This window comes from Talpa occidentalis, unplaced genomic scaffold (assembly GCF_014898055.3).
Source record: "Talpa occidentalis isolate TD23 unplaced genomic scaffold, MPIMG_talOcc4v2.1 talOcc4.3, whole genome shotgun sequence".
Classification (NCBI taxonomy): domain Eukaryota; kingdom Metazoa; phylum Chordata; class Mammalia; order Eulipotyphla; family Talpidae; genus Talpa; species Talpa occidentalis.
In genome coordinates, this window is record NW_023603184.1 from 106,786,168 (window position 1) to 106,812,268 (window position 26,101).

General features: G+C 33.6%; 1 protein-coding gene across 1 annotated transcript in view; it reads left to right on the forward strand.

Annotated features, from left to right (window-relative positions):
* The window catches only part of AGPS (alkylglycerone phosphate synthase), a 102,136-nt gene that overhangs the window by 31,022 nt on the left and 45,013 nt on the right, over positions 1-26,101 (forward strand). Inside the window, exons 6-11 of the mRNA XM_037523609.1 lie at positions 2,104-2,175; positions 3,712-3,791; positions 7,286-7,366; positions 13,224-13,349; positions 15,782-15,890; positions 25,760-25,887. Of these exons, the coding sequence (XP_037379506.1) occupies positions 2,104-2,175; positions 3,712-3,791; positions 7,286-7,366; positions 13,224-13,349; positions 15,782-15,890; positions 25,760-25,887 (596 nt within the window). The remainder of the gene's footprint in view (positions 1-2,103; positions 2,176-3,711; positions 3,792-7,285; positions 7,367-13,223; positions 13,350-15,781; positions 15,891-25,759; positions 25,888-26,101) is intronic.

A 26,101-nucleotide genomic window follows, 5' to 3' on the forward strand; every position in this document is an offset into this window, starting at 1 on the left:
AAATAGATATAGGAAGCTAGAGTACAAAATAGATACAAAATAGAGTACAGAATAGGTGGTGGGAGGAGGGAGTACCTATGTCAGACAACATGGTCAAAGAAAGCACCTGATTAGGTGATAATCCTAGACATACTTTTGCCTGGTTAAAAGTTTATAACAGATACCTTCAGATATTTTATTAATAATTAATGAACTAGTATTTTATTTAGTAAACATTTTTTTTACCATAATCAGTAAGCTTTATAAACTTAATCTGAAAGTTTAAAAATTGATTTTCATTAAAAATTAGAATGATATAAGTAACATTTCTAGCTTTCAGCAAACCTGAGATATATTAATTACAACTTTTTTAGAATGATTTTTTTATTCCCATTTATACATTTTCCTTTGCATCTTTATTTCCTTTTAGGCTCTTAGCAAGTAATATTCAGTTTTTATATAGTTGCCTTGCATCTAGTCCCTTTTTTCTCTATGTCATCCGATATTCTTCTAGGAGATTTTTCTAAAAAGCTTTTTGCCAGATTATTCCCTTCCTTAATGACCTATTGCTAGTCACATTGAGTCTGAGCAAGTCTGTCTTGATATTTAAAGTCTTCTACACTAGGTGTAGAAAGTTGTTACATTGATAGAGTTCCCTTTAGTTCTGTACAATGGAAGGGAATTCTTATGCAGTATATTATGTGTAATTTTTTTTCTTTTTTTTAAAGATTTATTTATTTATGCATACAAGCACTGGGGTACAGGTCACAGGTGTGGGGGGTTAGAGGATTCATCAGAGACAGAGTGGAGAACAGAACAGGTGGATTGACTGAAGTACACTGCTGAGGGGAGCAGCGGGCTTGTCAGGAGAGGTCTTGCTGCGCCTTGTGTGTAGCTGGCTCCCTGGCCGGCCAGGGATTGAACTCATGTTGCAGTGTCTGCGGATAGTTTCATAGGTTGTGTCTTAACCCCTTGCACCACCAGAGAGACCCTGTATAATAATTTAAATTTTGTTTATAACACATAATAAAAATCATCAGTGGATGCAAAAATTAGTGGTGAAAGAAAGTATGGTGAGAACTTGAGTACATTGCTTAAGTATCACCCCACAAAATACTTACTAATTATAGTATTCTTATAGTGGAGAAGCTAGCAGATACTATGTAATCAAATGATAAAAGCTGACTTACCAGGAATGAGACTTGTCTACATCATGTGCCTCTAGATGTAATGCACTGAGAAATGTACAATATCACTTCTGTGGGATTCCTGCTAAAAATGTATAATCTGAACATCATTAAACAATAAACAGGGGCCTCCCCAGTGGCGCAGTGGTTGAGCGCTGGGGTACGAAGCTGCCCGCGGCCTCTGCGGCGCCGGTTCTATCCCCGGCTGCTCCCCGGCCACCTGAGGAGGGTCCCACATGGCGCGCAGACCTCTCCTGCCGTCCGCTGCTCCCCTCAGCAGTGTACTTCGGTCCTTCTGCCTGCTCTGCTCCCCGCTCTGGCTCTGGTGAATTCTCTCACCCTCCCGCGCTTCTGACTGTACCCAGTGCATGTATAAACAAAACAAACAAACAAATAAATAAATAAATAAAACATGCCTCTATTAAAAAAAAAAATAAACATTGTAAAAACTCAAATTGAGGGACATTCTGTGAAATAATTGACTAGTGTTCTTTAAGGTGTCAAGGTAGTGAAAATCAAATACAGACTGAGGAATTCTGATTGAAGACGACTAAAGAGACATGGTAACTAAATGCAGTATATGATCCTGGTCCAGAAAAGAGGACATAAGAAGAACAATTGGTAACATTTGAATAAGGTCTGAAGATTTGTATTATTTCATTATCAATTGCTTGGTTTGGATAATTGAGCTATAGTTATATAAGATGTTAATATTTGTGGATACTGGGTGAAGGAAATTCTTTGTGCTATTTTGCAACATTGTAGTAAGTATGAAATTTTAAAGTGAAAAGTTAAAAGGATAGTTTGCTTTAATTTAACTAATATGTTAATGAATAAATGAAGGGAAGTTTACATACTGAAGAGCTTTATAGAACCTTATTTTATAGGGTTTTTATTCATGTTCTTGTAATTAATTTATTTTCCCTTCTTTCAACAGCATGTCACGATGATGTAGTTAAGATTGTGAATCTAGCATGCAAATATAATCTTTGTATCATACCAATTGGTGGTAGGTATTGTGACTTTTGAATTTTAAAATGATGTAAATTTGTTCTGTTTAAAACACTTGTATTTTAAATATTGGTGCCATCCCAGTGGAAACATGAAAATCTTTTAATGATTGTATGGTTACTCTGAAAAATTGGTGGTGTTTATTTTCAGAGTAGATCTACCTATTTGTGACATGATGTATCTTTAGTTCACTAACTTCTTTCCTATACGGACTCTCATTAAAGCTGTGATGTAATGCCTCAATAAAAAATAAATGTTTTTGCTTTAGTAATTATTTTTTAACCTTTGTTTTTATGGAGAGAATGTTATTTTTCAAAGGCTAGATATGCCCGATTCTTCTTTGAGAAGAAATGCTATGCACTGTAAAAGATCAACCAGAACAGTGATCCCAAATCAATAATGTCTTTTAATAACAAAATCTAATATTATTTTATATTTTAAGATAAATTTGACCTTTCATTAACCACATTGTTTTAACAACTTATACAAGTCAAAGGAAATTACCTTCACTGACTGAACTGGCAGTGATGGAATGGAACCCCACAAATAAGGAGCCCCAGATTTCTTCTTTGCTGATGCTTACTATTGAACTCATGCAAAAGTGCACTAAGATACTTTTTTATTAAGTACTTTTCTGATTTCACATGGCCATGTCAAACAAATGATGGTTACCCATCATTTACTGACAGTTCTTGGTCTCACCTTGTAAAATTAAGCTAAACCTTATAGAGCAATATCCTCTATAATTCTTACTTTGTGTCAAGGTGACTTCCACATGTTTTCTGTCCAAAACATATGGAAACTAATTAAAAGTTTAATAATACATGCTAATACAGATCTGGTTAAGAATTTGAGAACACCATATTATTCTATAATGGTATCAAGTAAGCATTTTTCCTTGGACAACTAATGTTAAGAGAAAATAGGAGTATGTTGTTTACATAACTTGTACCTATTCTTTATTCTATATTAAAATCACTTTTTTACCACAACCAAATTTATTTATGTATATCATTTAACCTGAGAAGTTTTAGCTTGTTTATATCCTAGTGAATTAAAACTTTTGTATGGGAATATAAGATTATTTTACATGGTAAATGAATCTCATGGTAAAAAAGAAATAATGGTGTCTCTAGTTGTATAGGATGAGTGTTTTTTTTTTTTTTAATTATTGAAGCAAGTGTGTTCTCTTTTAAGTTATCTTTTTACAGTAATCATTAGCTTAGAACTTTTCTAATCATGTTTTTGGAGTTCTATAAATTGCTAGGGGCTTCACTTGAGTGTGCCCAGGGGATGAAACCATATCCCTTTGCTTTCAGCTCCATAGTATTTCTTCATTTTGGCATGCAGCATAAAAATAAAGGTGAGTTTATTTTCAGTGTGCTAGCATTTACAAATTACGTTTTATAAAGTAGAAATAGGAATTTACTACTTTCCTAGTGGGTTTCTTACACTTTATATTAGGAATTTGTCCTAGAATTGTTGCTAAAAATAAAATATTTAAGCATAACTTTGTTGTTTTCTATTTTGGCAGGAGGAACAAGTGTTTCATATGGCCTCATGTGTCCTGCAGATGAAACAAGAACAATTATTTCTTTGGACACTTCACAAATGGTATTTGATCACTTAAGATGTACTTGACGGTAGCTTTCAATTTTTAAAAATTGTGTGTCTCAGTCTTAGTTGTCATTAAAAAGGTGTATATTATATTGTCCATTTTGTTTTAAATTTATTTGAATTTTGTATTTTACCTTTGTCTTCAGATCTCCAAAAGTTAAGCTCATTCTTACTCTAAGGTACATATTTTGATGGGTTCTACCAAACTGACATGTGAAGTAGATACTTAGAGAAGCTTGAATTGGAATGTTGATATCATAGATGATCTGATTTGTATTAACTGAGAAATGAAACAAATAACACTTGTTTTGATTTATTGAATCATCAAAACTTAACTTGTCCCCCCACTTTTTTTTTACCAATAAATGTTACATTTTTGTTTGTGGAAGAAATTAGCATTGGTTTTTAAGCTTTTGACTTATTGTGGTGCAAGAGTAGGACATTGTACCATCTTAACGTTTTAATTTAGATTTGAATTTAGGTTCATATAGTCAACAATATTCCTAGATATTTCTTCATTGTCATTTTAAAAATTTGTTGATGGCTGTTGAATTTGAAATGTTTTCAAACATCAAAGTAGAGAGAATTTTATTGCCATTCTTTAGGTAAAATAATTACTAACTTTTTGTCCCATTGACTTTTTTCCCCCCTACTTCATTTAAAGGCAAATCCTATTATGCTATATATACTTAAAGTTTCCATGTATCTCTTTTAAGTAGGACATTTTCTCATATTATCAGTGCTGGCAAAATTTAACATAATTTCTTACATCATTTAATATCCTATCTGTATTCAAAGTTTCTATCTGACTCAAAATTATTATTTTTTTTTCCATTGCCTTGATTTCTTTCTTTCTTTTTTTTTTAAATTGAGGAAACATTTGTTTAAAATATTGTATGATTTAGAGGAATAGGGCCATCCTCTTCAGGTATATGCCACCACAACACACCCACTAAGATACCCATAGTCTTCCACCTTAGTCCATTGTGCTTCCTTCCCCATTTGCCTCTCTCTTCTTACCCTTCTGGTAGCCTCAATTCTGCAGTTCAGATTTCTAGAATTTGTTACTGGTTTGACTTTGTCCAATCCTTTGTTTTGTTTCTCTATATTCTACATATAAGAGACACCATGCTGTATTTGTTTTTTTTCCTTCTGACCTACTTTGCTTAGCATAATCCCCCCCAGTTTCATACATGCTGTTCCAAACGGCAAGAGTTTATCCTTTTTTGTACCTGAATGGTATTCCATGGTGAATAGATACCACATCTTCCTCATCCACTCTTCTCTCTTTGGGCACTTAGTTTATTTCCATTGCTTGCCTATTATAAATAATGCTGCAGTGAACATAGGAGTGCATGTATCCCTTTGAATTAGCGTTTTTGCACTCTTTGGGTAGCTGCCTAGTAATAGAATCCTTTTTTATAGTCATTTGTTCAAATTGGGAGTCAGACAAGGCTCATGTTAATTTTTTTTTTTTAAGATTTATTTATTTAGTTATACAAGCACTGGGTACAGTCAGAAGTGCGGGAGGGTGAGAGAATTCACCAGAGCCAGAGGGGAGAGCAGAGCAGGCAGATTGATGAAGTACACTGCTGAGGGGAGCAGCAGGCAGCAGGAGAAGTCTGTGCGCCATGTGGGACCCTCGCCCAGCGGCCAGGGATCGAACCGGCGCTTCAGAGGCTGCGGGCAGCTTCGCAACCCAGCGCTCAACTGCTGTGCCGCTGGGGAGATCCAGCTCATGTTAATTGTTAGTAACATTCTTTTTTAGATGTTACTGAATTTGGAGAAACTAGGTTATTTTTGGTATAAAATATGTCAATTTTGAATTTACCTGTTGCTTTTTTTTGGTGTCATTTAATGCTAGTCTGAGTATGTCCTCTAAATTTCAAATTAGAGTTAAAGTCTGGTCTAAATTTAGGCATAGCTATTAATTTTTTTAAAGCCAGACTATCTTGCTCTAAATGATGTATTTTTTGTCAAATTGTATCACAGGCATATACTAGCTGCTTGTTCACTTTTGACCATCAGATTATAGTGGTGATAAGTTAATAATTCTGTTGTATAGTTTCTCATCAACCTCCGACCTTATTCCAAAGTATAAGAAATTCAGTTTTCTTATAAATATCTGAAGAGGTAGCCTATTCTGGAATGTGTTTGAATTTCTGGCTCTTTATCTTACTGTGTGCAAATTTATCTCTAAATGTTACTGAATATGTAAAATAGAGACAGTAATACTGCAGAAGGTTATTGTAAAGATTAAATAAGGTAATGGAAGTAAAAGTCTTACATTGGGTAAAAGTCTAAAATTCTATGGCAGAATTTTAAATGCCAAATTTCTAGCCATTTATTTTGCAAAGCAAAACAAACAGACAAAAACCACCTAGTATATTTACTGCCTTTAACACTGAACTTTTTTAAATAATTTATATTGAATGGCTACTATTTATAATTGCTATTTACATTGAAGTCATTAAACTGTGCAGACTTTGTACAATGTACTTCTGATATGTAGAAAATATAACAAGAATTAGTTTTTTTGTCAGTTTGCTACTTAAATATATGTGGTAATACTAAGGTCAGTTAACCTTACAGTTTTTTGTTGTATTGTTAATTTGTGTTGGGTATTATATGTTGGATATAAAAGAGTAGCCTGTACATTTTCTTTCTGAGTGCCCTTAAAAGTGGTTTGTACTTCTGCCTCCTGCATTTCTTTTGTTCTATCAGAAATATATTTGGACCCCTACTAAGTGTGAGGTATATAATTAGCATAAGTATGTAATTGCCTCAAGAGCCATTGTAATGGGGGAGAAGATGTATATGCATCATTATAAAATACCATGAGATTAATAAGTTGTCTTTGTAATTTACCATTTAATACTTTTTTTAGTCGCCATGGAATCAAAAGCTTGATTTTCCACAGTTATACTGAAATTACTGTTGTCTTATTGTGAGTGTAATTGTAATAATAGTTTTCTATTACATGAAACAAGAGAATATGTTTTAAACCAACCCTTGCACAATATACTTACTGCATATGTTACTTTGTTGTATAATATAGTCATGTATAAAGGGAGATTTTTTTTTTTTGGTATGATTTATTTATTTATATATGCAAGAGTTGGGGTACAGGCCAGAGGTTTGAAGGGTGAGAGGATTCACCAGAGACACAGTGGGGAACAGAACAGGCAGACTGACTGAAATACACTGCTGAGGAGAGCAGTGGGCCAGACAGGAGAGATCTGCTGTGCCGTGTGGGTGCTCCCTGGCCAGCTGGGTATGGAACTCGTGCTACAGAGGCTGCGGGTTGCTTCATAATGCTGTGCTTAACCCCTTGTGCCACTGGGGAGGCCGTAAAAGGAAATTTCTAGTGTGGGTAACCCTACTTGCTGATTTATTATTTTGTCACTTGCTGTTTTGAGTTGGGAAGTTGTATTTTCTGAGAAAATGTCATTAGTTTGTGGAATTGAGACTTCTTTCTTCCTTTGCAACAGAATCGAATCCTCTGGGTTGATGAAAACAATCTGACAGCTCATGTGGAGGCTGGCATAACAGGACAAGAGTTGGAAAGACAGGTATTTTATTTCTTTAATTAAGATTTTTAAAACTGCTTTGCATCCCCTCTCTGAATGAAGTGTTTTTCACAATACATTCAATGAATGAGTTTGTTTAATTTCTGTTGTAGATCAGGCAGTGAATTAGATCCTGAGGACTCAATGGTAAATAAGATACTCATTGATAGTTATAATAGAATATAGTTGTGTTAGTTACAGTTATCTTAGATAAATAGTTGTGATTCAGAGTGAGAATTGCTAGGTGAAGGCCAAATGTAGGATGTTGTGATTCATCAGATGAGGTTAAGAGGGCAGGAACTGGACAAACAAGGTATCATAGACATATAAATGAGACTTAGAATACAATAAAATGAGACTTTAGGATGACTGGGAGTTAACAAAAAGGAGATGGGGGAAACAGTATGTTCAAAGAAAGTAGTGTGTACAAAGACTGTAAAGGGCAGCTGTTGCTTTTGGAGGCCTGCAGATAACTGAGTATGGTTGAGATCTAGTGGGTGTATATGGGAGAAAACCTATTCTTGCTGTTTGTACATTGGGTGGGTATAGGTGTAGTAGTGGTAAAGGATGAAATCAGGAATATATGGAGAGGTCAGACCTCAGAGAACACCTCTTAGAAGTTTGAATTTTACCCTTGTACTTAGATAGTTCTGACCGCTCTGTGGAGGATGGATGGGATGTGAAAGTGTGGGTCAAAAGACTGTTGCAGTGATTCAGGCTGGAGCTGATAGTAACCTGAAGTAAATATTAAAAATGGATCAAGATGGAACAAATGTGAATAGGATCCTTGGAAGTTGATAAGTTAGATCAAATGGGTAGATGGTATTTGTTTCAGCCACTGAACTTTTCAGTGCATAATTTCATTGAAAACTGCTTGTCTCATGAAACTCTTGGAGTCTTTATAACACATTTTTGGAAACCTAATGAGCTTCTGGAAAATGTTAGGTTCACTTGATAGATTCTAAGCAAGTAATTATTAAAATGTATTGGCTCCTTCAACTTTCTCAAACATGATCAAGATGTTTGTAAACAAAAAATTTCAGTTGTTGAGTGATATATTGACCCCTTGCAGAGACCCTTCCCTCTTACCTTTTAACAGGATATATAGACAGATGTGATGTGCTTGTTGATCTTACTTTTTTGTGTGATGCCCCTTTTTTCTTTTCCTTGGAAAAGAGATGAATGAAGTTGGTATGCTTGTGACCAATTCTGGATAAAAGGCATTGAGAAAAACTATTAAACTCTTTATTTTGGATTTATTGTGTTAAGACACAGAACTGGAATAAAATTGAACATATTTGTTGAGGCAATGTTAAAGATCTTCAATAAGTCAAGGTTTTATATAAATCAAGGTAATTAGATTTTTAATTATTATAATGTGTAGTGAATTTCATTGGGCAGAATAATAGTATTTAATGAAAAAAAATGTACAAAAAGGCCTTTATTAGTCTTCCATTGCCTGAGTGAGGCATTATCAGTATAGCAATTCTTTATACAAAAGGTGGCCTTTCATGTCTCCAGTTTTATATTCTTTATTTATTGTCACATTTGATATAGTAGTTTAACCTTTCCAAGTTTTCTTTTTTTTTAAAGTTGGAATTAAAATTCAAGAACATATTTCCTGGAAATTTAAATGACATTTTGCTAGAGTAGGATATTTTACCTAGTAGTTCATTTTCCTAAATGCCAATGTAGAACTTTTTTGTCTCTAGTACAGTGTGATATAGTATCTGTTTTGATCCCAGTTCAAGTTCTTCCTCATTAAACTTGTGTCCTTTAGTTTCTACTTCAGCTGAGGTAACTAACTTAAGACAGCATTCTTTTTTCTTCTAGAAGTTTCAAAATGATGGAAGTAATAGTAGACAGGTAGCACAAATTATAATCTCTTTTAACTTATAAATTATATTGATTTTGATAAGTATACAAGTTAAGGAAGATCATTAACATGTCAATGGAATTTTTGATTTTTAATCTATTTAGTTTATTAAATATTTGGCTACTTTATTTTATTTGTTAATAGACTGGGGATATATGACATACTTCTGGCCCCCACCCCCATTTCCCCATGTCTCAGTTTCTTCATCTATAAAATGGGAGTAATAATTCTACTTCAGGGACCTCCCTGGTGGTGCAAGGGTTGGGACGCAACCTGTGAGGCTGTCCACAGCCACTGCAGCATGAGTTCCATTCCCGGCCAGCCAGGGAGTAACCCACATGGCACAGCAGACCTCTCCTGGCTCGCCTGCTGCTTCCCTGAGCAGTGTATTTCAGTCAGTCTGCCTGTTCTGTTCCCCACTCTGTCTCTGGTGAATCCTCTCAACCCCTGCACCTCTGCCTGTACCCCAGCTCTTATATGCATAAATAAATAAATCTTTAAAAAAAAAATTCTACTTCATAAGGTGAACTGTCTGCTCCTCTTATCCCACCTGACCTTCAGAGACTGTCTACTCATCGAATTCCTGAGGCTGTTTGAACTTTATTAGCTCACTGCAGTTCTTCCCATTTCTTTCTTTTAGTTGTTGTTACCATGTCTTAAAATTCACTATTATACTATTTTGCAGTGTATATTCTGCTTTCAATCCCCTCAATATTTTTTATCTCAGGCATTATATATTTTAATTTCTAGATATTTAATTTGGGTGTTTTATATCTTTTTTTTTTTTTAAGATTTATTTATTTATTTATATAAGCACTGGGTATGGTCAGAAGTGCAGAGGTGAGAGAATTCACCAGAGCCAGAGCTGGGAGCAGTACAGGCAGACTGACGAAGTACACTGCTGAGGGGAGCAGCGGGCGTGGCAGGAGAGGTCTGTCGCGCCATGTGGGACCCTCGCCGGCAGTCAGGGATCAAACTGGTGCCGCAGAGGCTGCGGGCAGCTTCGCAGCCCAGCGCTCAACCTCTGTGCCACCAGGGGAGGCCCGGTGTTTTACATCTTCTGTGCCTCTACTAAACTTTGAACATATAGGGTATGGTAGTAACTGTTTTGCTGTCCTTGTCAACTAAGTCTAACATCTGTGTTAGTTCTGGGTTGATTTTGATTATTCACCTCATAATTATTTTTTTCTCATTGTGCGTTATGTTTTCCTGTCTTTTTGTGTACTTGGTAATTTTTTATTAGGTGTCATCATTGTGAATATTAATTTAGTTGTGTCTTAGATATTTTTTAATTTTATAAATATATTTTACTTTTTTTGAAATAAACTTACTTAGAAATCATTTGATCCATTAGTTCTTGCTTTTATGATCTTTCAGGTGGGTGAGTTCAGAGCAGTGCTCAGTCTGAGGCTAAGGCTAATCATTTCCCATTACTGAGGAATGATTTTCCTGGGTATTTCCAGTTAGGCACTGTTCTGACCTATGAATGCTGCCACTGTCCTCTATTCCTTTTGGATTATTCGTTCCCCCATTCCCCACCCCCATAGGTTCCTTACTCACATTTGCTTTTCAGTAGTTTGCTGACTTCCTAGGGAACAGGTTCAGAGACAATTGCTGATTTTCATGATTTTCTTTGTGCTGTTCTCTACTCTTCAGGACTTTATCTTGTGACATCTAGGTGCCTTGGTTTCCCACAGCTCTAAAATCAGTCTCCTCAAAGCAGTGTTTTACAAGTTCTACCTGGATTATTTTTCCCTGTCGGACAGTCCAGAGCAGTAAGCTAGGAGCAATTATAGTTCTCACCTCTGCTTTCTCATAGGGATTCTAGCTTTGTTATCTTGTATACAATATTTGAAAACATTTTTAAATTTTTCTTATTTTTTTAATTCTTCCAGATGGGAGGGTAAGTTATTTGGATAGGAGTGGAAGTCCCTGCTCTGCTTTCTGTTTTCTCCATTGTATTCTTCTAATTGTTTTGTGTTAATTTAATTATTCTTCTTATTAATTTCAGGTTCCTTCTTTCTGTCTGTAATACAAGCTCTGTAATTAGGCTTTCCTTTTTTTTGTAATGTATCTGAAGCTTTAACACATTGTAGTCAGTAAATACTTGTTCTGAATGAGTATACGAAAGTAAAATAAATTTTTTACACCCACTGATCTTTATGGCATGCAGATGGGGTAAAAAGTTATTTTATTAAAAAAGGATATTTGTTAAGTGTAGGAATAAATCTGTAAACCTTTCTTTAGCAGATATTTTTTAGTAGCTAATGGCATTAACAAAAACACAGTTTTAAGAGAGGCTGAACTTACATGGTTATAAATACCATTTATTCAGCATTTACTGTAAGCCAAGAATTATTATGTGTGTGTACTGTAATATATAGTACGTATAGAACTATAGTATGCAAATTTTCTAGCAAGGATAAGTGACAAGTCAGGTTGTTAACATTAGTTCCCTTACTTACCTAGTAGGAAGTTGTCAGATTTCAACAAAGAAGCAGATTTACATTGGTATACCATGTGGAGCTCCCTTCGTGGAGGAGCTAGCTGTCTTGTAGGCTTTGTTTTTTTGTTGGCTTTTTTAAATTTCCATTGCTTTACATAATTTCTGATTCATAGTAGCTACTTTTAATTGGAGAAGATAATGAAGTAAATTGCCAGACATAGAGGTGTATTAATACCTCTAGTGTATCTACTATTAGAAATAGTTTATATGTGTATTTAATGATTTGCTTCTGTAGAGGTAATGTGGAAATTTTATCAGTAGAGTATGTGAAAACCCCTTGTTCAGTACCGAGCCTAATAAATAAAGTGATCTCTGAACGTACTTTCTTTTTCTTCTCCTTATTTCAGGAAAATTGAGTAACAGTATTGTTTTGGGAATAAACAATATGAATGTAGATTTTGGAGATGTTAGGGAAGAGATATAAAATGGTAGTGTGATAATCTACATTTTAACATTTTCAGTCATGTATTTTAAGCTACTTATTTTGGGATGGTTTGTAATCTCTTCAAATGAAGTATATATATTTACTATGTAGTGAGAAATATCCTATTATGTAACCAGTGATTTTTTTTTTTTTAATCTTGTTCTCAGAAATGAAATTAGAAAAGATATAAACATGGCTGACATACGCTACATTTCTGCATAGCTTAACTGGATGACTATTAGAATGGTGAACACAGATTGATGGGCTTGAGTGCAATAGACAGTGGGTATGCAGATGGTAGTATCTGTACCATTTGACATGAGATGGCTTAGTCTTTAAAATGATTTCAGTAGAATGGCTTTCGTGTTGTTGGAGTTAAGGGCATCTATTCAACCTCAGGTGCTGTGCAGATGGCAAAGCCAAGCTAATATAGAAAAATGAGAAACAAGTGACTATTTAATGTACAGGAATGCATGATCTGCATCACAAATAAATGACGGTATTACATGCAGGAAACCTAGCCAGATGGCTGTACATTAAAACACATGACTCCTTGAGAGAATTAAGTACAGGCAATTTGTTTGGATTTTCTGCAGGCCTGCTGCATATTATATTAGGGTAGGGAGAACAGGAGATTAAATGCTTTATTTATTGGAAGTGTTTAGGTGAAGTTGGCAGTTATTTAAGCATAATCTGACTGCTGTAAGTATTTAAATTTTCTCTTTGTGGAAGAAAACAGTAGAGTTGGATAGCTTTAAAATGAAAGGATGGAAAGAGTAAGATTGGCTAGTGAACCTGTGGAAAATACAACATTTTTCACCTTTGCCAACTTTTCCACAAGGCAAAAGCTTAAGACATTTTATGATACGTAAAGACATTTTATGATACATACATTTCATGATACAAGTATCATGAAAGAATTTCTTTTTTCATGTAGGTATTAATGCATTCAAATACAGTGACATGGAAATTTCAAAGTGAGGAGATTTAATGTATAGAGTGTGTGTAAAAAGGGACCATTTCACTAGTAAAATATTACCTTTTTGTTTTTTAGCTTAAAGAAAGTGGTTATTGTACAGGTCATGAGCCTGATTCCCTGGAATTCAGCACTTTGGGAGGATGGGTATCAACTCGGGCATCAGGCATGAAGAAGAATATCTATGGCAATATTGAAGACCTGGTAAATTTTTTCTAGTTATTCTGTAATAGTTGATTAGTATATAGGTTATTAAAGGTGTATTAAAGCTCCAAATATTGAAAGTTGGATGGTTGAGTCCCCCAAAGTATATCTATCCCTTTTGGTTATAGCAACATTGGCTATGTATATAGAAGCAGTTAAAAAGATGTAACTATGGTCATTATTTAATGGTGTGCCCTTTAAAGTCGTGGATATTTAAACTTTGTATGTGCTTCTTAATAACTGACTTATAAAATATATAAATATAGCTTGTAAGCTTTATGGGAACCTCTGTCTTCAACTACCAGGATTTTAGTGCATTTACTTAGGTGATCTTATCCTTGCAACTCTTCTGCCTTAAGAGATTTACTTTTCTGAAAAAAAAAACCTTATATAGATTTAAAAGGCCTGATTGAAATGTTCTAAGTGGCAGCATGACATTTGATGTTTTTAGGTACATGCAATTTTGTTTACCTCGTCTGGTGCCTGTGGTCTGAGAGTTAATGTGATAATAGTATAATTATGGACATCCTGACTAGGAATTAGGTTTATCACTTCTTCCATTAGTAGCTTTTTTAGTGACTGATCGTATAACCTTGTACAAACTTGTTCAACTTTTTAAACTTGAGTTTCCGCCTGTAAAATGGAATAATGATATTTGCAGCATAGAATTACAGGGAGTACAGGACTTAAAATGAAAACTGTTAGAGTTCCCAGCATGTAGTAGGTGTTTCATAAATGTTGACTGCCTTATTATCAATATTTTAATACAATTTAGAAGAACTTTAATTTATGAGACTATTCAAGTCAGGTTCCTAACATTATGGGTAGAACTATTTAGTTTTGCTTGCTTTTCAGATCTAAACTGTCAACATTTTCATTATTACCTTTGTTGCTAGAAATACCAGATTTTCAATAAAACATATTGGTTACTAGCATCCAACAATTTAAGGCTTTACATGTCTACAATATATAAAAACTTTTAAAAAGTTTACTTTATCCTGTTTTTTTAATTGACTATATTTTAGAAATCATGTTTTTTTGGCAATTAAAATAACATGAATTCAATTTCGGAGGAGAGAATTTTACCCTTTAGCATTGAACTAATAAGATCTTTATCAGAACTAAACAAATATTTGATAGCCTGCCACATTTAGTACTGCTAGGGCACAAATTATAAGTATACATCTTGATGTACTTATATGTGTTTATCTAATATTTAATATAAAAAGGTCCATATTGTTTAATCTCGTTAAATTATGTTACCAATATATTAAAATAATAAAGCCTTGCACCATAATTTTTAGAGTGCATAATTCTCTTTTGGTTGCACAGTTTATTAAAATAACTGCTTAGTAGTGAACATTTAAATTATTTTTGATTTCATAGTTACAGAAAACAAGGGGAAATATCCTTTTTAATAATTTCTTTTAGTATATATCTTTGTCTTCTTGGGGTAAGTTCCTAGAATTTAAATGGCTGGATCAAAATATTTGTATATTTTTAAGTCTTTGGATCTTTATAACCAAATTGCACTGTAGAAATTTTATACTAGTTGACATTCCCTTTAACTCTGTGAGAATCTTTATTTTACTGGACATTTTGTTTATAATTTTGAATTCCTCTTTTTTAATTTTTTTACTTGCTAGTGAATGTAAACTTTTTAAATGTCCATATTTGTAAGTTTTATTTCTTGAATAAGTACTTTGAATTGCTTGTTGATACTCTCTTCTCATTTCTATCAACAGTAATACAACTTTTTACTTACCTGTCAAAAATATTTCTGAAAATGTGTAGGATTTTTACCTAACCATTTCTGATTCTGATCTCAGGAACTATTTTTGGATGACACCCTTCCCCCAGTATACTTTCTCACCTTTGTGAGCCATAATTCACATACTTAATCACTGCATCTCCCTCTTCATCCCAATTTTGACCTGATCACTTTGTTCATTTTACTCTTTACAACTAAGTGGGCAAAGTAGACAATTTGAATGTGGGGATAAGGTGAGAATAACTTTTTTTTTTTTTAGGATTCTAAGCATTGAGAGCAGTGTTTGACATGAATAATAGTGTTTTATAAATATTGTTAAATAAGTAAAACAATAAGCCAATTAAAATATGATCATTTCTCATTTTTTCTTTAGTTCTTTGCCACATGGATAACCCTAGGCTAGATTTGTTTTAAAGAAACTTGTTTTGCAATACCTAAACTAGTAATAATTTTAGAATGATTTTTCTTTCTTTTAAAAAGTTATATACCATCTAATTTTCGCTTAGGGATTACCAAGAGATATATGAAGGGTATCCATTTATCATGTAACCAAATATTTTCAAAGTAGTGTTTTATATGAATAGAAATGGATGTGTGTACATATACCCACACCATGCACTGACAAATGTCTAGACTTTATATCATGCATTGTATTAAACAGGTGGTTCATATAAAAATGGTAACACCTCGAGGTATAATAGAAAAAAGCTGTCAAGGACCTCGTATGTCAACAGGCCCTGATATCCATCACTTCATCATGGGATCTGAAGGTAAATATAACTGCAAATTTATTATGAAAAAATACAGGTTAATGGCTGAGTTTTGTGAAAATCTGTGATATTGTGATATCAGATCTTTGCGAGACATGTTTTATATATTTAAGGAATGATGATTTAAAAAAGTTTTATTACTTTAATTTAGTACTTCATAAAACTTTTATTATGAGAACATCTTATTAAACTTCCTCTTACATTTTGCTTTTTATAGCTTTAAAGACAGCTTGATCTTCTTGGTTTTATTTTTCTTTTATAGATTTTTTAATCAATAATGTTAGGAATAGTTTCAGAATTTAAAATGGTTTCCTTTAATATTTTATATTGTACTTTAATCTTATCTGAATTATCAGAGGGAAAGGACTAATAAAGTTTTGTCTTAGTATCTTTTCTTTATATAATTACCCATTATTTGCTATTTGATTTCTTTTTTTAAAGATTTATTTATTTATTTATACAAGAACCGGGGTACAGGCCAGATGTGTGGGAGGGTGAGAGGATTCACCAGAGACAGAGTGGGGAACAGAATAGGCAGACTGACGAAATACACTGCTGAGGGGAGCAGCGGGCGAGTCAGGAGAGGTCTGCTGTGCCATGTGGGACCCTTGCCTGCTGGCCGGGATTGAACTGGTGCTGCAGAGGCTGCGGACAGCTTCACAGCGCTGGGCTCAACCGCCTGCGCCACCAGGGGAGGCCCTGCTATTTGATTTTTTGACGAAGTGGAATTTAAAATTCTGTTGATTCACTGCTAAGATTATCTTGTAAAACTTATGTTGGTCTTTTATGTTTTCACTACTTAAGCAGTATTCTTTGGTTAGTTAGTACTGGGCATATTAGAATATAATTCTTCCTCCTGTCCAGAACATTTAATTCCTGTAATGGTTAGGAATAAAAACTAATTTTCCTTCTAATAAATGTTATATAGGCATTGTGTATTGTATGGATAAGGTGATAATGGGTTATTTTCCAATGAGAATGTTGAAAAGGGATACTCTTAACTCAGAGAAATGTGTTTCCACAGTAGCAGAGGAACTCTTTACTAACTTCAGAAGATGGTACAAACAGGGAAAAAAAGAGATTTTAGAAACATTAAACTATATTAATAAAAAAACAATTATAATGAACAATATGTTAGGGCATAAATTTTTAGTCTAGTAACAGATGTTGCTTTGGTAATAACATCAAGGGATAAAAGTAACTTTGTATCTTAGTGACATGCCGGAGATCAACTGCTGAGTTGATGACCAGTGCTTGAGTTGACCAGGGGTATAACTTGGATCTTTTTCATGACAGTGACAAACTTTTTCAATGTATCTTAACAGTTTACTTTCTTACTACTTTACTGATCAGTACATTCTTCTGTGGAAATACAGAACTGTTTTTTTTTTTTTTTTGATTTAGTAAATACTTTATCCTGTACTAGATCCAATAACTGACCCTGGAGATGCAATAGTGAACACAGCAAAATCCTTGCTTTACCAGTCACTGCACTATGGAAACACCACAAATTGTGCTTTCTGTTCTTTTCTGGTATTAAAACTTAATTCCTTTGCTTATAGAATTCTTTCATAGTATTAGTTAAAAAAAATCCGGTCTGATAATCTTTATCTTTCAGGTTGGCTTGCTTGAAGAGGAGGGATTAGTGTTAAAATAAGGGGGCAGAACCATATAGGAAATATAACCAAAATGAAAATGCATACATTGTGCAAAAATGAAAAATGATGTAAGAATTTAAAACAACAACAACAAAGGACACATGGAACAAATAGAAAGCAAATAGTAATATGATAAGTTCAAAGCTAATTTTGTAGCTATATTAAATATAAATGGACTAAGCAGAACTGTATTCTTAACAAGAAATAAAATGTTAACTTTCTTTAAAATAATACAGTTCTCCAAGAAATATTATTGTGGAACTTGTACTAATACATCATATAAAAGTTAACTATAAGAAATAACTTTTGGCATTCAAATATCAGTTGAATAACAAATAAGTATTAAAATGATAATTATTAATTATACTATTAATGAATACCTAGTTGTGGTGAACTCTGTAAGTATGTTATCTTTTTAAGTAACCACATTAGCATTTAAAAAACTCTGATTGTCAGCACACTCAAGGACACTGGCAGTAACAGACCATTGTAATAGAGTGATGAATTCTATGCTAGAAATGAATACAGGGGAAATAGAGACAAAAATCATGTTGATGGATGCTTAAGAAAACTTTCTCAGATAGGTCATGCCTAACATGGGTCTCTCAGGTTGTTACGGAGAAAACAGTTCCTGGAAGAGGTTGGGACTAAAGTGGGGAAGGAGGATCCCTGCAGAAAGAACAGCATATAGCAGCCTTAGAAGTAAGGACGAGTTTGCGTGGTCACCTGCCGGTTTTACAGTATTACTGGAACATTAGATTCAATTATAGGATGGAGTGGGCAACAGCAAGTCAGGGGCAAAGTGGTGAGGGTATTAGGGTGGTGGGAGAAAAAGAAAAAGTTTAATCCTTTATGCTTTTAAAATAATTTGAACTTTAGGGGCCTCTCTGGTGGCGCAGGTGGTTGACGCAGCGCTGTGAAGCTGTTCGCAGCCTCTGCAGCGGGGTTTGATCCTGGCCGCCTGGCGAGAATCCCACAAGACGCGGCAGAGGTCTCCTTTCTCACCCCCTGGTCCCCTCAACAGTGTGTTTCAGTAGATCTTCCTGTTCTGCTTCCCACTCTCTCTGGTGACTCCTTTCACCCTCACGTGCCTCTGGCCTGTACCCCAGTTCTTGTATAAATAAATAAATCTTTAAAAAAATAATTTGAACTTTATCAAAAAGATTAGACGTCTCTCATTAGTAAATTATTATATGAGTTTAAGGAAGGCAAATTCATAATAAAATAAGCAAATATGATTAATAAATATATATATTAGGGTACATTACTGTATTTAAATAAGATTTTATAATAACTATGCATGCAAAATACCATCCTGATTTAAGAGCATTCACCCTGAAGTCTTTCAAATCTGGATTCAGTCCTGTTTCCACGACTGGCATTTCTGTGACTATAATTTAACTAATCCTCTATGTCTAGTACCCTCAGCTATAAAGTGGAGGCAATAAGAGTATCCATCTTCATAAACGTTTTGTGAGCATTAAATCAGATTAGGCTAAACAGTTTATAAGCATATAATAAATACTTAACAAATGTTAAATGTATTACTCTTATAGTAACATTTTATTATTTTGGCATCAACGATCATTTCAAGAATATTTATGATCTCTAATCCCTATTTCTGCATGTATGTGGATATAGAATCATTATGTCAGGTGATAGCGTAATTGAGAAAATTTATGTGAAATTATAATTCTTTTATAAAATGTATTTTTATCTGCTGTTTATGAACTACCTAAATATTTTTTTTTGTTTTAAATGTGCATCTTAAACTTTTCCTCAAGCTTTTTTTTCTCAATGTTTTCCTTTAGATGAACTATCTGATGACAGCCTTGAAAGCATTTAAAAAATTATTACCCCATCCAATTAAGTTCCACATGTGTCTAACCATATGAAGTTTCATGTTTTTGTCTTATCTTAAGAATGTTTCGTAATTTTTTCAACAAGCAGCATCCTTGCATTTTAGATGCTAAAATGTAATTACCATAATGAAAATTATGATAGTCAAAGCACTTGAAATGCTTTATATTTTGTCCTATATGTAATTTATTAGTAGTAGTAAATTTAAAATGATTTGTTCTTTTATTTGAAAAACTGAAAAAGTAGGTTTTTATTTTTTAACTCATGATCCATCCTTGTTTTAGCTTCTATTCTAGAATAAAATAGATACAGTATCCAATATTAGTCCCTTTGGGGTAGTTTTAATAGTTCTCTTTTGATCAACTGAATTTTATCCTTCAGTAGATTCAGGAACAGTTCATTTGTGTGTCCCATGAGTTCTGGGTGGTTCCGAACTGTTTTTCTGATGGCCTGAATACTACTACTTTCTAATGGCCTTGCAGGACTATTTTAGTGGCTACTCTTGGGTCACACCTCCTTTCCTTTATGTTTCTTAAAAAATGTTGCTCTATCGTTACTGGTTTTGCATGTTGTTTTGAAGAAATTTGATGCCTGTTCTCTTTGTAGCTTGTTTACTAGAGATCCTGAGGATTTGTATTTCTTTATTGCTAAACCCTAATACTTTAACACTTCAGAATTGATTGTCCTGGGTCATTTTGCTTTAATATGCAGTGGACCCTCTATGTATATGTTTGTGTCTTTCATTTCTGCAAAGTTTTTTTGGGTTGTAGTGATACTGATTTTCCCTCCTATTTTGATTTTTTTTCTTTGGGAACACCAGTTATACATGACTGACTTTTTTTTCTTTTTTTTACTTATTTTAGCCACTATTTCGCTGACCTTTTTTCTTTAATGCTTTATTTAATTTTCATTCACTTTGTTACTTACCTGTTTTACGTCAGTGTTCATTATTAGTCTTCCTTTGCATCTGTTCTCCTTTGGATGCTTACAGATTCATTTTCATTTTTGTTTATTTGTTGTTAATATTTCTTTCCTGAATTTGGTCATCTCTTATTTCATTTTTCTGTTCTGTTTTTTTGTTTTGTTTTGTTTTTGGTCCATTCATGTTTTTAATGTTTTCATTTCTGATTCAAATCTCTAATTTTTCATATTCCCGAATAATTGTTTGACAATTTTTAATTCATTTTGAAAGATTGTATTACTGTTTTCTTAGAATCATGATTGGTTTTTGGAGGGAGGCTTCATCAAGATTTGATTTAATTTGTATTTTCTAGTGGGCAACTAATCTATGACAAAGGAGTAAAAAAAAAGATTTGATTTATATTTTCTGACTTTACAGTAGTTTTTTTTTTTTTTTTAAAGATTTATTTATTTACTTATACAAGCACTGGGTACAGTCAGAAGCGCGGGAGGGTGAGAGAATTCACCAGAGCCAGAGGGGAGAGCAGAACAGGCAGAGTGATGAAGTACACTGTTGAGGGGAGCAGTGGGCGGCAGGAGAGGTCTGTGCACCATGAGGGACCCTCGCCCGGTGGCCGGGAACTGAACTGCCGCTGTGGAGGCTGCGGGCAGCTTTGCAGCCCAGCACTCAACCGCTGCACAACTGGGGAGGCCCTACAGTAGTTTTTGTTAATGGTTGGTCTGCTGTTTTTTGGTTCCTATGTGTTGTTTGAAATGGGGCCCTACTTTGAGAGTGTCCTTTTGTCACTTCTACTCTCTTTTATGGATGGTGGTGATTTGGCAGGGGAGAAGGCATGCCATAGCTTGTTTCTCTTTCATTTTTTAAAAGATCTCTAATTGCCCTTATTTATTTCATTGTCCCCTTCACTGCCTTGTCACCAAAGAATAATACACATCACTAAATATGATGCTCCCCTGAAGATACTCCTTTTGCTCCTATAAGCCATTTCTGGTTCCTGTCATTTTCAAACCCCTGCTCATAACTATGGCTCTGCGTTACTGTATTTTGGCATTTTTGTTGTGCTTTTGCTTTCTGGGGTTGATTTTTGTCTCCTTCCGCCAAGTCCTCTGCTACTCTTTACTCTTTCTTATGTAGTCTTTTAAGCCTCCCTATTCACTTTCTGCCCTTACAAGCTTGCAACAGTAGAAGACTGTGGATCTGTTGGAATTTTTTCTTTTTATTTCTACTTATAGATAACTTGAAGGTCATGATGTTTTTTGTCTCCTAATAATACTGAAGGCATAGGTCCTGTGTGGTTGTTTTCTTGTTGATTTTCTTTAGTGGGAAAAGTAGAGGCAGCAGATTCAGAATCAAATGATTCCCATTCTTCTCAATCCTAAAGTCACCTGAAAGTATATATTCAGATTATGAAATATTTTGTTTACTTCAAGCAAATACTTGCATTTTATATTAAATAGTAATTAAAGCTTTCAGTTTTCTTAAGATCATTTAAAGATTATAAAACAAAATTCTAAAATTTATTGTGGCATATTTTTATTAAAACAGAAAGAAAAGTGTCATATTATCCTTTATGATGTCACATTGCCATGGAATTATTTATAAACAGTTTAATATAGTGGATATAAAATGTTGGTATAATACGTAGATAATCAAGTGATTAACTAGTTTTATATCATTCTATGGATATAATGTTCCCAGGGCAAAAGACTCAATAAATAATCAATAGAAGTGAGCCTTTTGGTGAACTAAATTTGGATATATCCATTTCTAATTGGCGTAGTTTGAATTTAGGTCTGATTGGAAGCTCCCCTCTGTCAAACTGCATTTGGGACCTGAATTGGTTTCACTTTGACATTGGGTGACCCCACCCTACAGCCCTCTCTCCAAGAGACTTATAACTGGATAATTGCGGAGACTTGCCTTGGTCATTTCACTAACCTTGTAATAATGCAGAGTCTCATTTTATTAATTTTTACTTTTTTAGCCTTATTTACAGTGTTGTGGTGGGCTTTACTACTTTAGAAGGCCTATACTATATATATATATATATATAAATAATTTTTGATACAGAATTCTAATTTTAAACAAATTTTACTGATGTGAAACTATATATATTTAAAAATCAATTTTTAATAAGTATTTACATATACAAAATTAAAATATACAAACACATGTACAAAGTTCAAAAGGAACTAAAGAATGTGTAGGGGAAAATCTGCCTCTGACTCCTGTCTTCCAGGCATCTCTCTTCCCAGATTCAGTACTTTTGCTATATATATGTATTTTTTATACACAAATGGAAAATTGCTACTCTTAGCTTAACAGTTAACTTTATAATATTCCATATCTTTACATTTAGTGCTTCTTCACTCTTTTTTACAGCCACATGATATCCCTTTCCTTGAAATGTACTGTGGTGTATTTAGCCAGACCCTCATTAATTGGCATTTTAATGATTTTCATTTTTCTTTGGATTATATTCAAGTTGTATTTAGATTGGATTATATTTAGATTATATCATCTGCTGTAATTCAAAGAAATATTTCAAATGGCTTCATTTCTTAGGTATAAGGAAATATTTTAGAAAGAGCTGGAAACTTGGAGTTTGGTTATAAATAGAAGTTTTCCTGTCTATAATCAGACTTTTATTAATCTTCTTTTACTTAATGAATTCCTACCTGGTGACTTTTGAATTTGAGCAAATACTTATTAAATTTTCTATAGTCTGTGAGCAGATTAAATCGTGGAGATGATTCATGTCTTTAGGAGTTTATGCCTGACATAATTGAATATGAGGTAATAATTCCAATATTTCCAGGAATGTCTAAAAATGTTGAAAAGAACAGAATTGCGAATTAACTTAGTGATGGTATCAGTAAAGTAGAAGGAAAATTAACAACTGTAAAAATTAAGGTGAGAGAACTTGTCTTGGTAAGAAAGAATAGATGTGATAGATAATTCTGTGTGGGGATAATTCTCTGCTTTATTGTGGTATAATCCATACACCATAAAATTTACTCATTTAAAGTATATTTCTTAGAAGAAATAATTCCTAAGGTTGGTGTTGAGATTTTTCTTTCTGAACCTGGGGTGGATCTTCCTGCTGTTTCTACCCAGGCAAATTAGCTGGCTCACAATTTTTCCTGGATTTCTAATAAATTTATATATGTCCTCCTAGTTGCCTCTTACCATATCCTTCCTTCATTCTGAAAGTATTCTTAGGTTTGAATTTCCTTATGTACTGTTGCGAATCAGTTTCCTTTGGAAAGATTAGGAGCTGCTTTATGATTTATTTCTCCCCCCATCTCTGAGGGCTTTACCAGTAAGAGCAAGGGCATTTGGGATCCCAGGCACTCAAAATAGAACTTCTGTGCCACAAGTTAAAGCTGGGTGTAAGAAGTGAGCAGCCCCCCTCTTGCCCCTTCCCCCACCCACACTTCCTACTCTCACTTCTCCACTGCACTTCCCTGAAGGAAAACACATGTCTGCACAAATTTTTCTACATGTGTATTCATAGTAACCAAAAGGTGGAAGCCTATGGAATTTTCATCCAACCCCTTCCAGCGGGGAGAAGGGCTGAATTAATCACCAGTGGCCAGTGGTTTAATCAGTCGTACCAAGAAATGAGTTCTCTGTTTTAAAAAAATTCCTAAAATGTGGGCTTCAGAGAGCTTTCAGGTTGATGAACGAACATGTGGAGGTACTGGGAGGGTGATGTATGTGAAGAGGGCATGGAAGCTCTGCTCCTCTCGCCATGCTTGGCCCTATGCATTTCTTCCACCTGGCTGTGCCTGAGTTGTATCATTTCATAATAAACTGGTAGACTAATAAAAATATAGACACCCAAATGTTCATCAAATGATAAATGAACAAACAAAATGAGTTATAGTATACAATGCAATAATAGTCATGAAAAAGAAATAAATATTAATGTGTACTAAAACATGGATAAATTTTGAAAGCATATCTAAGTGAACAAAGCCATTCACAAAGACCACTTATCGTAAGATTCCATTTGTATCAAATGTCCAGAATAGACAGAAATCTATACAGACAGAAAGTAGATTGGTGGTTGCCTATGGCTGAGGCGTGTGGGGGGCTTGGGGGGACTGGCTATTTCCTGGGTATTGGGTTTCTTTTTTAGAGCTATAAAAATGTTCTAAACTTAGATGGTAATGAGTTGCACATATATGTGTTTATACTAAAAATAGTGAGTTTTATACTCTAAGTGCATGGAATTTATGGTCTCTTTTATACCTCAGTAGAAGTGAAAAACACTTTTGTTATCATTTAAAAGTTACCAGATATTTCTTTTTATTAAAATGACTAGTCAAACCAAACCTGCAGAGCTTTTGTGATTTTACAAATCATAATGGGGATATATTGCTATCTCAGTAGGAAATCATTTGTGTGTGTGATAAGCATATTGTGAGCTAATGTAATATTGTTTACTTGTTAGGACTTAGTGTAGTTTTTAACTTTGTATTATATATTATTTTAGGTCTGTTATAAATTTATTGGAAGCTTTTATTTTTATACTTTAATTTCTAGTGTTGTGATTAATTTCTATAACTTCTATAAATGTTTCCCTCTTTGCTCTTTTTATGATGCTCAGAATATTTATTAATAGCATTAATAATTTCTACCATTTTTACATTAGAGACCACTGACTTAAAAAACTTCATTTTATGAATATAATAGTTTTTAACCTTGTCTCTTCAAATATTTTAGCATATATATTTAGATTGTGTGGTTACATTTGTTTTTTTCCCTCTTTGATTTGTCCCCCACTTCCCATGTAATAAAGAAAAGAACATTTGTTTCATTGGTGGTTTCGCTTATGCCAATTAGTTCTTGATAACTATTTTGTCTCTGAAATATGTTGTTTTGTTTCTTACAAGGACATGTCAGTATTGCCTTTGTCTTTTCTTTGTATGAATTAGGGGAAAAAACAAGGTAGTATTCTCTCTAATTTCTTATGTCATCTTAAATTCTCAAAAAAATTAGGTTCTTTTTGACCCTACAAATTGTCCTTGCAGCAAAAATAAGCACAAATATCAAACTATTCTGTCTGAATGCATATGATATTAAACACCTGTTGTTTTTCAAAAACTGTCTTTCTTTTACTAAATTGTAATATTTAAAAATTATTTCAAAGTAACCTTCTTGGAGAATGGTTGCCTTAAAATGCTTTCAGATATTTATACATAACTAAGAAAAATGTAATCCAAAAGCTTTTTTTAGAAACTATAAAATTTGCTTAGTTGTTATTCTAAAAAGACTTGAATAATCATTGTTCCCCATATAGATTAAATAGATTTCAATATGAATAATGGAATAAACTAATTGAATAAATAGATAAAATAGATTTAAATATGATTTAGAAAATTGGCATGTGATATATTGGATTATTCCCCCTTCTTTTTCAGGAACTCTTGGTGTGATAACAGAAGCTACAATAAAAATCAGACCAATCCCTGAATACCAAAAGTATGGCTCAGTAGCTTTCCCTAATTTTGAACAAGGAGTAGCCTGTTTAAGAGAAATTGCAAAACAGGTAAAAAAAAAACCCAACCCATATATATTTATATTTTAAAAATTCTACTGCATAGTTGATTGTGGTATGTCACATATAGTCTTCATATTTAGTTGTTACATATATGTGGTTTTTACCCAGTTCTATATGAAGAGGTAATGTTGTAAAATCATCCCTTTAAGTACAGTTATTTTTTTCAATAATTATTTCTTGGTTCAAAGTGTGCTATATGATT